Below are 16,380 nucleotides of genomic sequence, written 5' to 3' on the forward strand. Positions count from 1 at the left end.
TCGGGGAAGTCTGGGAGGCAACTTTTTCCCACCAGGTGACACCCACCTCTGCCCGATTTTAACCTCCCCCAGGGCCCCCCTTGCATCTGTCCTCTCCCTGCACCCAGGGAGGCCCCAGGAGCCACTGCCACAGCTCACACACCTGCCTCCAGGAGCAGGAGGGCACAGCGTCCTGTGCCAGGGAAGCCGTGGGTGAAGCTAATGCCCTGGAGTGAGCTGCTCTCAGGGCACATAACTGAGGCAGAGGGCACTGCACCGGGCAAGGAGCACACTCCCCCTGGGGTTCACAGGGGTGCAGGCCTAGAGCTCGCTGTGCGGGGCATGGGCGGCCCTCCAGCCTGCGGCTGAGCTCCAGAGAGGGAGCCTCAGAATCCAGTGTTCCCTGCTCTCCCTCCACCATCTGCTCCCTCACATCCCCAGTTATCTCAGGCTCAGTGCTTCCTAAACATGCACACGTTCACACACGGACATGTTCCCCTGCCCTGGGCTGGCCACACGTGCTTGCCCCACTGGCCATCTGTCTCCTACGCTCTGGCCTTTCTCATCGCCACCCCTCTAGTCAGGGGACCCTACTTGCTGCAAGCTGAGGGCGCAGAATAAAGCTTGAGACTCTAAGTGCCAGCCCCCAGCCAGCGTCAGGCCTTCCCCAGCCCTGGGGACACGTCCTCTCACCCTCTGTCTTCCTCCATGACCCCTGCTGTTCCCAGAGCCTGGAGGGGAGGAGCCAAGCCGTGGGTGGTGGGAGGGGACCATCCTGACAGGGTGGCAGGTGGTGGAGGGTGGAGCAGGCTCTGGGAGCCCGTGGGAGGAGGGAGGGGAGGACAGTGAGCTGGGTGGCAGTTGGAGGGAGGCAGGGAAGGTGCAGGGAGGAGGTGGGAGGCAAGAGAGTTTTAACATGTGTTTGTTTTCTTCTTTGCTTTGGGCCAGAGCAAAGGGAAGTGGTGCGGGGCGTGCTTCTCATCCCCTATGGGCCTGGGCCCCCAGCGTGGAGAGTCGACTCTGCACTGGGGTCTTGGGAGGGAGCCCTGGCTCCTCCATAGTCCTGGGTGTCACCTGAGCACCCACTGGCGTGGCAGAGGGCCCCAGGAGCATGGGGACGCGTGGGGTTGGAGACAGACAGATGTTGGGGAGCTCACAGCCCCAGTGGTGGGGGGCAACCTGATTCAAGGCCTTGCTTCTGACCTGCCAAGCCGGGCTGGGATCATGTCACTCCTGCACTGAATGTCTGCATTGTGTGTGATTACTTCCTATAAAAGGGGGAATGAGGGAGGACCCAAGTGCCCATGACCCTGAAGGAGAGAGGGAGACACTTCAGTAACGTGTCAGTGCACCTGTGCCCCTGAGATCGGGTCCGAGAGGATGTGGCTGACCCACACCTGGGCTTCACACCGCCAGTGGCTCGAAAAGGCCAAGTGAGTGAGAAACATTACTATTGAGGGAGCCGAAGGTCCTAAAAACTGCTGTTTTAGAAAGAATGACCCTTCTACTGGCTTCTGAGAGAAACGGGGTCTCCGCCTCCCCTCTCCACCCCTCTCCACCTCCCTATTTCTGCAGGTCCCAAGAACTGCTGGGTATTTCCATGTTTCCTCTTAAACATCATCACATTGGAAACATCGCCTCATCTTTCCACTGCGTCATCAGTAAAACAGAAACACCAATGGCTTGGTTGTCTCCAAAATCAAGTGGCCAAGGCCTATGGATGCTCTGCGTGGCCTCTGGGGTGGTTCAGGCTGATGTTCCTGCACTAAGTTAGTGGAGGTGGAGTGGCAGATGGACCGAGACTGGAGCTAGAAGCCTGGGGCAGGGCTGCCACCCTCTGGCACCTTCCACCATCGCTGCAGAGGAAGAGGATTGATGTCGGCTCAGCCTTCCTTCTCCTGCCTGGCGTTACCTAGAGCAGTGGTCCCAGCCTCCCGACAGGGCAGACTTAGTAATGCCTAAAGACCTTTGGTGTCACAACTGGCATCTAGTGAACCGAGGTCAAGGCTCCCATTAAAAAATCCTGCAACTCGCAGAAGTCCACAAGGAAGACGTGCCCAGCTCCCAATGTCAATGGCACCCGAGCTGAGAAACCCCGATCCACCCCTTCCCGGTGCCAGGGAGAAGATGTGGGTGTTGGAGATGAGCTTCCCACCAAGCATGTCAGGGACATTCATCAGGAGGTGAGGGTCCAGGTGACCGCCAAGACCTTAGACAGCGGTTCTCAACCTGTGGGTCACGACCCCTTTGGGGGTCGAACGACCCATAAACAGGGGTCGCCTAAGACCATCGGAAAACACACATATAATTACATACTGTTTTTGTGATTAATCACTATGCTTTAATTATGTTCAATTTGTAACAATCAAATTGGGGGTCACCACAACATGAGGAACTGTAGTAAAGGGTCGCGGCGTTAGGAAGGTTGAGAACCACTGCCTTAGAAGGAAGGGGAATGAGTGTGAGAAAACAGACCTCGTCTCATTCCCATTTGCTCGAAGATCAGTGACAACCTGTACAGACGTCAGGCACCCAGGCTGAGCCTTACTCACTGTGGTGCTGCTCTGAACATGGCTGTGTGTTTCTACCAGTAAAATCCCTTAAACTCATGTTGGCTCCAGAGTGTCAGGGGCGGAGATTGAGTTCTTTGGAGCAGGCCGTAGGGTGAGGGACTCGGCAGTGAGTGCAGGGGACAGCAGAGGGAGGTGACAGAAGCACCTGGAGGGACATGGAGGGGAGAAGAGGGGATGTTCGTGTCCATGGAGACGTGGCTCAGGCCATTAAGTTGCATGAGGATTACAGTCCGTTTCAGGCCCTGTGACCTCAGAGCTGGGATCTCCGATTCCAAATGAACATACTCATACTCTCAACCAGGAGCAAGTGTCCTTGAACTTGAAAGATGTTTTCCAGGAAGGACAAGCACATGCTTCACAGTGGCTGCCCTCTCCTGCTTCGGATCCAAGGGTGCTTGTCTGCCTAATGGTGGGACTGAAACGATAGGCTGTGTGGGGACCAAGGTCAAATACGGTCGTCTGCATAGATTTGCGTCCTGAGGCTCTGGCAAGGTGGCCCCTCTCGGCACCCACTCTGGAGCCTCCCTGCCCTCAACCTGGCACAGGACCCCAGGAGTGAACATGCAGAGGAGACTGCGTAGGCCAGAGTACAGAGGACGGAGCCAGTCTGGTGAGTGGTGTGAGTGGGCGGGTGACGGAGGGATGGGACACCAGGGTCCTGGGAGGGCGAGAGAACCTGCCTCCAGGTGGGGCTTCTAGGACCTGTTTCGGAAGCACACGGCAGAGCTTCTGGGTAAGGGAAGGGCCACTCCTGTGATCGGGAAATTAGCTAGTTATTAATATCAATAAAGGGAAGAAGCAGAGGGGAGTCAGTCACTGTGGGCGTGGTCACCTGGGAAGCTCACACACACGTTGCTGCTCCAAGGGGATTGCTCCTCCCTCCCCCATCCCGTACTGGACTGCTGTGGGGAGAAGGGGGAGGGGGCACACACGCAGTGAAGTTGGGGTGATGTAGGGAAGATGCTGGCCTGGGGAACACTGGATGGGCCAGGAGGAGGGCCCCATCAGAAACGCGTGAAATCTTGCAAAGTTAAAATCCCCACGAGCGCCCACTCTCTTGCGTGCTCTTGCTCTTGCTCTCTCTTGATCCAGGACTCACGCTCCCCTGTGCGCTCACCTATTTCTCCCTCCACATCTGTTTTTCTTTTTTCTCTGTGTTTTTTTCTTCCTTATCAGGCTCCCTCTTCATGTCAACCATGTAACATACAAATATTTTGAAGTATTACCCTGTATTTATTAAACTTGATTTCAATGAAAATTTAAAAGCCTGTTAATATCTATGTCTCTTGTTTGCCCTTTTATTTTTTGAAAATATATTTTTATTGATTTCAGAGAGGAAAGGAGAGGAAGAGAGAGATAGAAACATCAATGATGAGAGAGAATCATTGATTGGCTGCCTCCTGCATGCCCTACACTGGGGATCGAGCCTGCAACCCAGGCATGTGCCCTGGCCGGGAATCAAACCGTGACCTTCTGGTTCATAGGCTGATGCTCAACCACTGAGCCACGCCAGCTGGGTTTGTTTGCCTTTTTAAAAAATGACTGAGTTGATTAATGGCACATGAGAGAAAGGAACGTTCCCCGTTCCTGTTCTAGAAGATGAAGAGGTCACCCACCCCATTCCCGGCCTTGCCCACCCACCTGCAGCAGTCGACCCCTATGGTGATGGAAGACTCGGGCTTTCCCCCCAGTTCTAGTTAAACATGGATGTTCTAGGAACCAGATGGCGTTTGCTCTGCAGTTGAACAAGCAAAGCATTTCCTGGCTCGAGAAAGCCATTCTGTGCACAGTGTCCTGGGCATTTGTGCTTCTGTTTATGTCCCTTTCCTCTGGTGGCCTTGGCTTTTATGCTCCCATCAAATTTAGTGTGTAGCACTTGTGTGTTAATCCTTTGATTAACTGGTTGGTTCTCCCTACATAATTATGTATTTATTTCCTTGTAGATTTCCTATGTAGGATGAATGTGGAGCTGTATATAACATTATTCATGAGTTTAACTTTGATGAAATATTTATCAGTATTGATTGCCTGATGAACTCTCATAGCGAGAGCCTAAAAGAGTTAGAGCATGTCTTATGCATTTTATAATGTTCTATATCTTTGTAAGGATCGGTGAACTGGAATGGTGAGTAGAATTCCAAAGTCTGCTCTCAAATTTTGAATTTCCTTGTGTATTGAACACATCTGTGCAATTTTTCTTTCTTTCTTTCTTTCTTTTTTTTTTTTTTTTTGCTAATCCTCACATGAGGATATATTTTCATTGATTTTTAGAGACCTGGAAGGTAGGGGGAGAAACAGAGAGAGAGACATCATCGATGTGAGAGAGACACATCAATTGGTTGCCTCCCACACGTGCTCCGACCAGTGTTGGTGATCGAGCCTGCAACTGAGGCGCATGCCCCTGACCTAAATCAAACCTAGGATCCTTAGTCCACGTGTGGGCCAACACTCTATCCACTGAGCCAAACCGGTCAGGGCTGTGTGATCTTTTCATAAAGACAAAGCAACTTAGAAGAACGAATGTACCCTTTCATCTACCCAAGGGTTTGGAATTCAGTTTTGACAGAATTCCCTTAAGCCAATGGATTTATCAGTCATTATAGTTATTGCAGAGGCAAACCTGAGATCTAAAACCAACCAACCAGAAGTCCAATGAGCGGTTCTCATTTAAATGCATTTGGATCCAACAGAAGTATAAAAATTAATATACCATTATTGAAGAACCAGTAGGCCCCCTAGAGTGCCTTCAGTGTTTCACAGCTCAGTGAAGCGAGTTAAAAGTAACAGTCACTGAATTTCTACAGGAGCCTCATTGTGAAGCCAGCATTGTAACTCCTGTGCTACACTAGCTTGATCCCCTCACACACTCAAAACTCCCTTCATGACAGTGACGCCGGGCCCCAAGCTAGCCATCCTTCTAGCTCTGAGGCTCTGCGGTCTTTTGTGTTGGTGTCCTTGGACTTGGAGATTAGAACTGAGTCTGCTAAAGTGCCGACACTGTGAATTAGTTGGTGCTGTCCGCGGTCCCACTCCGTATTTTGATGACACAGGCTCATCAGCTTTGCAGTGGTACAGGTAACCTCACTATGCATTTCAGTCAGGCAGGAGAAGAGTTTTAAGATCTTTTCCCCTCCAGAGAACCCATCTGGGGGTCTTTAAACCCCGTGGCAAAGCCTTTGCACGTGTTTCATGTAGAAAGAAGGGTGGAGCAGAGAGGGCAGGGGGTGATACAGAAGAGAGAGTGGAAGAGAGGCAGTAAATATTGTGGACAGTTGGTCTTCACCCATCCCTTTGAGTCATTGTGTAAATGGTGGAATTAGTGTGTGTCAAGACCGATGAAACTGGCCAGGGGTTCTGGGTGAGGAATGAAAGAAATGCAGTGTAAAGAATTTTTTAACATTATCTTTTCTAGGTGAGGGGCAGACCTTTGGGGATAAGGGCTCATTGACCAGCTACAAAAGGACACTTGTATTTTAATAGCTCCATGAATTGAGGAGTGGTAGAAGAGGAAGCAGGTGCCCAGTTAAATGTGGCAAGATTAATAGTGACTTTTGCAGGTCAAATTGAATAAGGTGTTCATGGCCCTAATGGGAATGGAGAAGTGTTTGCAAGCTTCCCTTGAAACTTTAGAGATGAGATCTAGCACCAGGGACAGTGTTTATTTTCAAACAAAAACAGTCCGCATTGTCTGCTTATTTCATAGCCACATGGTCTTTTTTTGTTCTTAATCCTCCCCCAAAGATATTTTTCCATTGATTTTTAGAGAAAGTGGAAGGGAAAGGGAGAGATAGAAAGAAACATCCATGTGAGAGAGATACATCTATTGGTTGCCTCCCACACACAGCCTGACTGGGGCCAGGGATCGAGCCTGCAACCAAGGTACATGCCTTTGACTGGAATCGAACCCGTGACCCTTCAGTCCATAGGCGGACACTCTATCCACTGAACCAAACTGGTTAGGGTGCCACACGGTTTTTAATATTTAAACTTCAACATATAGAATTGTATTTCTCATTTTGTGGGAGGATTTATTTTAATTCTTTTTTCTTAAAAAACATGTATTCTATGTATGTAGCTTAAGAGCTTAGAGCATTATAGCACTGATCCACACCAAAGCTAAATCATTCCAAGCTACTTACACCTCAAGCACTCCATTTTTAATAGTTCTGTTTGAAATTTCGAATCAACACCTGAAAGGTTTAGTGATCATAAATAAAACATCCTTTCCTCTCTTTTGATTCTCCAGCCTATGCAATATCTGCCCATAAAACTTCAGCTGACCTGGTCCAAACTTGCCCAAGGTCAGGTTGAAATAACTCTGGGTCTTGATTCATACATTCAGTAACCACTTTGGCGCAGAACTTGACCCCATGGGTTCCTGAATAATGCACCATGTACCATCGACACAAGGCGACCTGTGTCAAACAGACCTTGGCTATCGCAACAGTGAAAGGCAAGCCAGATCATCACAAGGGCATGTGGTTTGTGTGAGAGTTTGCGGTTTCCCTTGCAAAACCAGAAATCAAGAATAAATTCCAAGTTACTCACTCATGGATTCTGTCAGCTTGGCCATTGCTGCAGGTGCTTCTTTGTGCTTTTCCTGGAGGGGAGAAGAAAAGACAGCCATGTAGGAAACACATTTCAGATATGCATGAACACAATGGGTCTGTTACAGCTCTCTCTCCCTTCTTTTCCTACATTAAAATGTGCTCGCCAATGATGAAAGGAATGAAAAAAAATCTCACGCTATAGCTATACGATCAGTTGGTCACAGAGAAGAGATTTGGGGGCCATTAAAGAACGTGCCCTGCTGTTGGAAGTGCACGTCTGTCGCAGTGATCTTGGATAAATATAATTGGTGACGCATGGCCGGCTTCCGGAACCTCTCTGACACGGGAGCTCTGACATCCACATGCCAGTCCTTTGCGCTCTATTTTCTCCTGTGGAAGCTTTCTGGTATTTTTGGAGCTGGTATTTTTGTAGTCATTTGCTTTCTTTTTTCCCTACGAGCTAAATAGATTTTATACACTTTTCTTTGTCTTGCCTTTTTGACTTCCGGAAATCTTTTTTAAAGGTCGTCACTTCTGATGGGTTTATAACCTTATCTATTCTGGGCTAAAAACATTTTGTTTCAACTGGGATAGAGGTGGCGGCCCACTGAGTGTGAGGGCCAAGGATGCTTGCAGAAATGGAACCTGTCCCAGTGAAGAAGTTACGTAGGTGAGATTAAGAATGATGGTCATCGCTACTACACAGTTCCCTTCACTGTCTTCATGCTTCTTTCATTTCTTGGGGTTCCTGACATGGATCGTAACTGAAATTCTGGCCACTATTATTTTACTTTTTGAAGCCATATTCTTTTTCTGATTATGAAACGAACACACGCCCATTATTTAAAAACACAGAAAATATTGAAAAAATGATAAATTATAGTCATCTCATAATACCACCTGTAGAGGAAACCACTATTATAATTTGGTGAACACATTTCTGTTTTCATTTCAATACCTGTGAATATTTACAGACAGGGCACTATGATCCCATTTCTATAAATATAAATATGTATACTCTGCATACAATGTTGTAAGTTGCTCTTTCACTTACCACCCCATCCTCCATCTTCCTATGGCAATAATGTTAGAATGCATCATCGTTTGAATGACTGTGAAGCATCTGTCATGGGTTATTCCACAAATTCCTTAACCAAGTCCCAGTTTATTTGCATATAGTTTTTCACTGTTTTACACAAGGCTGTGAGGAAGCATCCTTGAGCCCAAATCTTTGTGCACTTGGCCTTCTAAGGGCTAATAAATCTTAGGGCTAGGAATGGCTTGGCCAAAAGGTATGACTATTAAGAATTTTGACAACTGTCCCCACAAAGTTCAGGTCTGATAATGTATAGAAGCGTTTGTTTGCCTACATTCCTGTCACTTGCAAATGGCATTACTATATTCTCCCACCCCCACTCTTTGCCAAAGTGACAGTAAAAAAGTGGGATCTTGCTATTTCATTCTGTCCTTTTTTTTCCCTCTGGCCCTTTTTATGGACAACCAGGCATTCTGTCCCAGCTAATCGGTACATCCCCGGTGCTCAGCTTCCTGGTGCCGTGCCCCAGCCCCCGTGGCATCAACAACAATGTCTGAGAAGCCAAAGAAGGCAGCTATCTTTGCCCACGGCCATAGCACAGTGCTGAGCTCACCACAGCTGCCTGGCCAGCACCTGAGTGACGTGTCACAGCTTGAGTGTAGAAGGACAGCTAACAACCCCATTATTCATGGTCTGGTGTTACTATCCCCAAACTAAAGAGTCTGCTTTGAGTGTCAACAAACAACGTTGAACATCACAAGTCAATGCTCGATTTTCACAAGCCCGGTATTCATAGCAGTGACATCAGGGCACCACCATCTCTTATTTAAACTAATCACTGAGAACAGAAAGAGCTAAGGACCCATCCACCATCCTGCCTGCGATGTGGTTTATGTCGACATGCAGAGAAGTAGCCCCGCTGCTGGGGAGGCTAAGAGTGTCGTGTAGCAGAGACAAGCAAGGCAGGAGCAAGGAGCCTGTCACAGCCACGTGGGTCCATAGGAGTGCACAGACTTCCTCAAAGACAGGTGGACCCCAGTGGTTTGTGAAAATTCATGCATAGAAGCAACTCCATGGTGAGAGCTCAACGGACTTCATCCTTGACCTCTGGGACTTCGTCCTGTCTCTGCCTGCTCCGTCCTGGATTCTCCACTCCCCCTCTCAGTCCTGCTGCGGTTCCATTTCTCCTGTGTCCTGCCCCGTGCCCCCCCCTTTCCACCCCCTTCTCTGGCGCCTTGCCCCATAGTCCTCACTCTGGGACACTGATCGGCTTGGCTCAGCCCTCCTCGATGGCTCCAGTGGTGAGACTCCCCAGACCACAGGCTCCCAGGTCCCTCCCACCTCATCCTTATAAAGCTCTGTCTGGTCTGCCTGTCCTCTTGTGGCCACCACTTTGCATCTGGTGACCTAGGACCCTGCCACCTTTTGTACCCCAGTCTCCTGCTGGGTGGTCCTTGCAGCTATTTTTTTTAAAATATATATTTTATTGATTTTTTGCAGAGAGGAAGGGAGAGAGATAGAGAGTTAGAAACATCGATGAGAGAGAAACATCGATCAGCTGCCTGCAGGCCCCCCACTGGGAATGGAGCTTGAAACCCCGGGCATGTGCCCTGACCAGGAATTGAACAATGACCTACTGGTTCATAGGTCAACTCTCAACCACTGAGTTATGGCAGCCAGGTATTGCATTTATTTCCAGTCAGGTGTGTTGGATAGCCTAGTCCTGAGAAATCAGACACCACCGATTTCGGCACATTTCTCTTCCCTGGAGTTAAACAGAAACCACTGACATGGATGGGGTAGGGGACCTTTAAAAATCCTAAATTTCACTCTCTGTTTGACTCATCTATATCATAACTTATGGTGGAAATCATGACATATGTTTCTGGGTGAGTCGTTTAGTCATTCTATGGGGTGTCTTCAAACTCCGTATGTCCTTCCCTCATTATCGGGAAGTTGAGGTTCGCAAGTGCCTGGCACGTGTCCCCATAAGGCATTGACATTTCATTCTCAATCCCAGGCAGACTGTCCTCCTTTTTTAAAGCCAAGAGTTTCCTCCAAAGTACATGTGCTGGGCTTTCAGCGCCGGGAGGAGATTTGGAATGGGAGCACATTAAACATGGAAAGGAGTGTTTCAGAGATTGTCAGGTCCAACCCATGGGCGATGCAATTGGAAAAACTGATGTTTATGCCGAGAAGAGAATTTACACCAGGATGGTCTCTTCCCCTTATCAACAACCTCCACTGCCCCAGAGACCCCGAGGTCCACCACACGCAGACACGATTCCTTCTACAACAGCCCCGGTGCTGTGTTCGCCTTCTCTGTGTCCTTTGTCCAAGGAATCTCATTCGCAACAGTATCCCTGATTTCCACCAATGGATGATGATTTCACATTCATTTATCCAGCTCTGACCTCCCATTTCACTCTGGCTCCCTCACTGGACAGCCCCACCCAGATGCAGTGGATGCTCCAAACCAACACGGGCAAAGCTACGGTCTATTCCCCAACACTCTCCACCAGCAGCCCTGTCCCCCATCCTCTTCAGCGCCTCCCACCCAGGCAAATGTGACCCAGGGGCCCCTGCTCGAAACCTCTCAGTTCCTCTCTAGCATCTAAGGATGCACTCCTTGCCTTTCAGCCAGGATGCTGCCTGGATGCTTCTTTCTAGATTGTCTGCCTTTAGTTAGTGGGGCCACCACCCACCTTGTGCCTAAGCCAGAAATGTGGAACACCCCACCTCTCTTTCTAGAATATGAAATCTGACCTTCTTTAACTGCTGTATCTTAAAGGGACTGTGACTGTGGCTTCTACCTGCCTCTAGCCTCACTTTCAACACTAAGGGACTGCCCAGAAACAGCCCCCAAAGGCCTATCTAAAATACAAATGTGACCCAGGCCCGAAATCTTTCCATTCTTCCCTAGCATCTAAGATGCACTCCTTGCCTTTTAGCCAGAGTGCTGCCTGGATGTTTCTGTCTTCCACACTCACACTCCAGTTAGAGGTACCTTCCTGCCTTGGCAATCCCTGCTTCCTCTCCCTAGAACCCTCAATTTCCTTTTCCTCCTGTGCTCCCCAAACACATCCTACAAACTCCACTGGACACCATTAACCTCCAGTTTCCCCCTCCTCTTCATGGCCATCTTTCCGAATTTTATTTCTAAAAATGTTCGTGCTCCAATGTGGCCGTGTATCACATTGTGTAATGTGTTCTGGTGATAGGAGATCCCAGCACCTTTGGAGAAGCCAAGTCTTGCCTCCCAACAGCCCTTTGGAGGCCCCCACCTGCACAGCTATGGCTGGGAGGCAGTGCGTGGTAGACCAGAAGTCTCCACCACTGAAAGGCTTCCTGCCTGCCAGGGGTCTACCTATCATGAGTGTCAACAGCTAGTGACCATGCACTAGCTGTTGCATGCCCATTTCCAATCTCCTCCATCATAATAGAACCTTCCAGAACATGGACGAACCTCTGGGAAGAGCTGGGTGGGTCCTTTTGCTCTAGGAGGCAGTCCACTTACAACTGTACTGTCACACATTTAACGGAAAGCAGAAACATTTGAAGTTTTGGGGATCCAGGATGACATGTTTAAGCAAAACATGCCCACAGATGTGGAAAAAAAAATCCTAAGTGTCTTGTTAAAATCATATAAAACACCTCGGGAGAGTACTGATCCTCAGTGGGTATGTAATTTTCATTTTGTCTGACTGGATTCTCTCCATCACACCTGGAAATGGAAATAAAAGCTCAGTGGTTTGCTTGGGGTGTGTGTGTGTGTGTGTGTGTGTGTGTGTGTGTGTGTGTGATATTTATACCCGCACTCTGTTCCAGCTAAGGAGAGTGTGGCTTTCTGCTGGAACTATGCCAGATTCATACTTCTCTCTGACTGCCTGAAATGATACAGGGGTTCTTAATGAGGGCAATTATAGCAGAGTCTGACTGTAGCTCAGAGCTAAGACTAATAGTGTGTGTGTGTGTGTGTGTGTGTGTGTGTGTGTGAGAGAGAGAGAGAGAGAGAGAGAGACTCATGAGTCATAGCTTCCAGAGGGTGGAGGGGGCGCTTTCCTATGGGCAGGGCTTGCAAACACACACACACACACACACACACACACACACCCATATATATACACACACTCAGCAGGAGTTGGTGACCGGAGTGAGGCTGCGTGTTGGGCAGAGCTGGTGCCCTGTTTTCTGCTCCCCAGAAGCTGGCTTTTAAGGATGAAGGGAAAAGTCATCATAGTTGATATATTTCAAACCAGCCAGACTTGCTTGCATCTTGGATATTTTTATCTCTCTAAAATGTGTGCTTATATTCATCAGAAAACTGTGATTTTTTCCAAGTCACAACCATTTAAAGAAACAATTCTATAAAGTGAGGAATAACAATGCTATTTCATGGCCTGGTACCCTCATTTGCAGCTCACCTCCAGGTTCAAACAGGGCCCACAAATCTCCCACCTTGTTCTTAGGGTTCCCTGCAGATGGCCCACTGTGGCTCACTGTGGCCCACTTCCTCTCTCCTGACATGATGCCGTAGCAGGTCACCTAAGGACTTATGTAAAAGGAAGACATCACACCCTCAGATAGCCAATCAAATAAGTGTTCTTATAATATGGCAACATATATGTTTCCTGGAGCTGCTGCTGCAAAATATAGGCCAGAATATCTAAGAACTATGAATTAGCTTTTTGTCTATTAAAAACTAATGGAAATAAGCGGTCAGCATGCAACTATGGTTTGGAACAACAAAAGTAGTAATCCCCCTAACATTTATTTCCCATTGATCATGGCCTGGCACTATATGTGCATTACTAGATTATCTCATTTAATTCTCACAAGGACCCTATGAAATTGGTACTGTCATTCCCACTTTGCAGATGGAGAGGTTGAGGCTCAGAGAAGTTGTACAAATTTCCCCAGGTCACACAGCTGGTAAGGAGAAACATGGGGTATCAAACTCATGAAAGTTCTAACTCATGGAACCAGAGCAGCCTTCACTGAGGAAGAGTGTCAACGTGGGAAGAAAGTGAAAAGAATGATGGGGGAAGGAGAGGAGCTAGTGGAAAGTACAGCATGAGATGGGAACCTTGGTGTCTGAGGAACAGCAAGTGACAGGTGAACTGAGGCCAAATGTGAGAAGAGCAGCAGGGAACTAGCTTAAAAAATTAGGAAACTAGGCACCAGGCTGAGTCGCTCAGGAGGGAGACGGGGGCTGGAGCTGGGGGATGTTTGAAGCTGTGGGAGGAGGAAGGGGGCCAAGGCCTGAACCAGTGAGAGCACCGTGGGGAAACCCAGACAGCGTACTCCCTCTTAGAAGCCAAGGGGCATGGCGGTGTGAAGAACTAAGAACGTGTCTATCAGAAAGTGGTACAATTTTATCCTTGATTTGCTCAACAAGAGGCTTCTAAGGTGACTTAAAGTTTTTGTGATTTGGGGTAAAAAATATCTGAAGGGGAGTGTTGGGAGGAGAAGGTAAAATTCTAACTGGGCAGCCCCATCCGTGTGGCTCAGAAATTGAGTGTCCACCCGTGAACCAGGAGGTCATGGTTTGATTCCCCATCAGGGCACACGTCAGCATTGTGGGCTCAATTCACCCAGTAAGGGGTGTGCAGGAGGCAGCTGATCAATAATTCTCTTTCACCACTGATGTTTCTATCTCTCTCGCCCTCTCCTTCTTCTCTGAAATCAATAAAAATACATTTTTAAAGAATTCTTACTGAGGAGGCCATTCAGGATGCTCTTGGTAATAGAACCTTCTGTGCAAAAGGCTGAGAGCCCTGCCTCACCTGGACACCCTCCCTAAGGTCCCTTAGGTACAGGTCACCCTGCTGGGTTCCCTGTGATGCCATCACTCTGGCCATGTTGACCAGACTAAGGAGGGTCCCAATATGCTGGGGTATGAGGATGTCTTACAAAGAGAAATTAAACATGACCTAAGGCTGTGCTTGTACTGACATCACCTCAATTCATTTTGCTTCACAGGGAGTCTTAGGTGGGAGGGAAGGGTTGGGAGCATCACCCTCATGTTTTCTTGGAAGCATGTTGAGCACATTAACTTATCCTGCCAAGAGGAACAGGTTGTGGAACTAAGAGAGAACTGCTGGACCACACAGTGAACAGAATTTCTCAGAGCCCCTCTGCTGCATGTGACCTGCCCTGCTTGATGCCTCATGGCCACTCTAGACTGCATCAGTATTGAGGCACATTTCCTCAATGCCCAGGTGGTTGGTTTCTTGGAAGACTGATGAATGACTCATTCCTCCTTTCCTGGATCCTAGAAATATCATAAAATATAGGACAAGCATGATCACCAAATTTACATCAAGAAGTTTCCTTTAAAGAAAATACTGAGCTAGACTGCAGGGAGATATTGAGGAGACCTGGGCAACTGAAACAAAAAAAAAGCCCTCCCTGCTGACATCACTACCAGCAGACCATTTCCCAGGATGCATCTGCACTAGGTTGCCTTATGCTCCCCACGATTCCATTGCAAAGTGCTGAATCTTAGAGGCAGCAGGGACTCTCCTCTCAGCCTCACTTCACTCAGCCTATTGCTTCTTTTCTGGGCCAGCAGCTCTCTGAGACTCTTGTCTTGCCTCCAGGGCTATTTTCTAGGAATCCTAAACTTCCAATTATCGATGCCTCTTCCACCTATCTTCATGTGAGGCATAAGCTTTGCTACCCCCGGCTCTGTTCATAAGAAGAAAGGGAGCAGGTGACATATTGTTTCCTTTCTTTTACCTTCACTTTTTAAATTTTCTCATGATTCAAGTTCTGGACACATTGAGTCCTCCAACAGTTGCTCTGTATTCCCAGCTTTGCCCCGTTTCATAGCAAGTCAGGACCCTTCCCTTCAAGATCTGGCTTACACCTCCCTCCTCAGGCTCATTCCCTATCACTCCTGGTGTCTAAACTATGGTCCATCCAAATGAGCCCCTTTTGGTACCCGAATACATTGCAATGCACCATCCCATCTTTCTTAAACAAAACTGAAGAATGAATAGAATGAATAGCGTTTCCTGGAGCAGTCATGAGTTTCCTGACATGGGATGCTGACTGATAATTTATACTGAAGGTTTCAGAAGAATTTCTGCTCCAGAAAATGGTGAAATGAAATGACTTGTAAGAAGCCTTCTAAAATTGTTTTAGGGATGTGGTCATACTTCGAGGAAAAAATTCCCGATTCCTTTTGGTTTTGTTTATATGGAGTTGTTTCTTTTATTCAGTCAGAGGTGAGTGGTGGGGCAGTGGTGGAGATGACATGGGATTGATGATAGGGACGGACTAGTTAGTTACTTTGACAGTTAAGGGATGTTTAGGAAAAAAAAATCACCTGACCTAGCAGGTTGACCTTGTTTTAAGGCAGTGATGGCGAACCTATGACACGCGTGTCAGAGGTGACACGTGAACTCATTTTTTTGGTTGATTTTTCTTTGTTAAATGGCATTTAAATATATAAAATAAATATCAAAAATATAAGTCTTTGTTTTACTTTGGTTGCAAAGATCAAAAAATTTCTATATGTGACACGGCACCAGAGTTAAGTTAGGATTTTTCAAAATGCTGACACGCCAAGCTCAAAAGGTTCACCATCACTGTTTTAAGGAGTCACTCAGGTCAGTGGCGAGATTAATATGGTCATTAGAATGCCTTATGTTTGCCTACTGATGCAATGTTGTGTTAGGGTTCCTTATGCAAAGGCACCATGGCAGGTTATTGGTTACCCAGATAAATCAATTGTTCAGTTGCTTTTTGACTGGTGCTTATAGTTTTCATGGGAGCCAGTTTCCTACCCTAGTGCTATACTCTGCGGTGTGACACAACTTGTCGTGTTCTCCTTCAAGAACCGACTAGGCTGTAATGAAGAGCAAGGAATTAATTAATCAATTAATTCATGGCTTGGCCTTGTGAGGCTATGACAATGCACAGCCTCCGGGAGAGCCCTGATCAAGTTTTTTGACAGGCGAATAATAGAATACTGAAGTTCGAGACTAAGCTTCCCAACATTGGATAACCCATGTGTAAATTCCCCAATCAGACGGAAACCCCGTGGAGCACAATAACAATTCCATCCCAAACTAGCCATTCTTGGGCACTGTCAGTGTCCAGGGAAGTGCTTGTCCTCGAAACAGAACACCATCCCTACTGTACTGGGTCACCGGGGAGCCAACAGGGCATCTGAGAGCCCCGATGATTGCAGTCACCCAGGAAGTCAGCCTGTTACTTATGCATGCCAGAAACT

General features: G+C 47.8%; 1 protein-coding gene across 1 annotated transcript in view; it reads right to left on the reverse strand.

The window, feature by feature from the left end:
* Window positions 1-16,380, reverse strand: part of KCNJ6 (potassium voltage-gated channel subfamily J member 6) — a 163,194-nt gene that overhangs the window by 95,992 nt on the left and 50,822 nt on the right. Inside the window, exon 2 of the mRNA XM_006774137.1 lies at window positions 7,101-7,152. Within this exon, the coding sequence (XP_006774200.1) occupies window positions 7,101-7,125 (25 nt within the window). The 5' untranslated portion in view covers window positions 7,126-7,152. The remainder of the gene's footprint in view (window positions 1-7,100; window positions 7,153-16,380) is intronic.

Source organism: Myotis davidii, unplaced genomic scaffold (assembly GCF_000327345.1).
Source record: "Myotis davidii unplaced genomic scaffold, ASM32734v1 scaffold227, whole genome shotgun sequence".
Taxonomy (NCBI): domain Eukaryota; kingdom Metazoa; phylum Chordata; class Mammalia; order Chiroptera; family Vespertilionidae; genus Myotis; species Myotis davidii.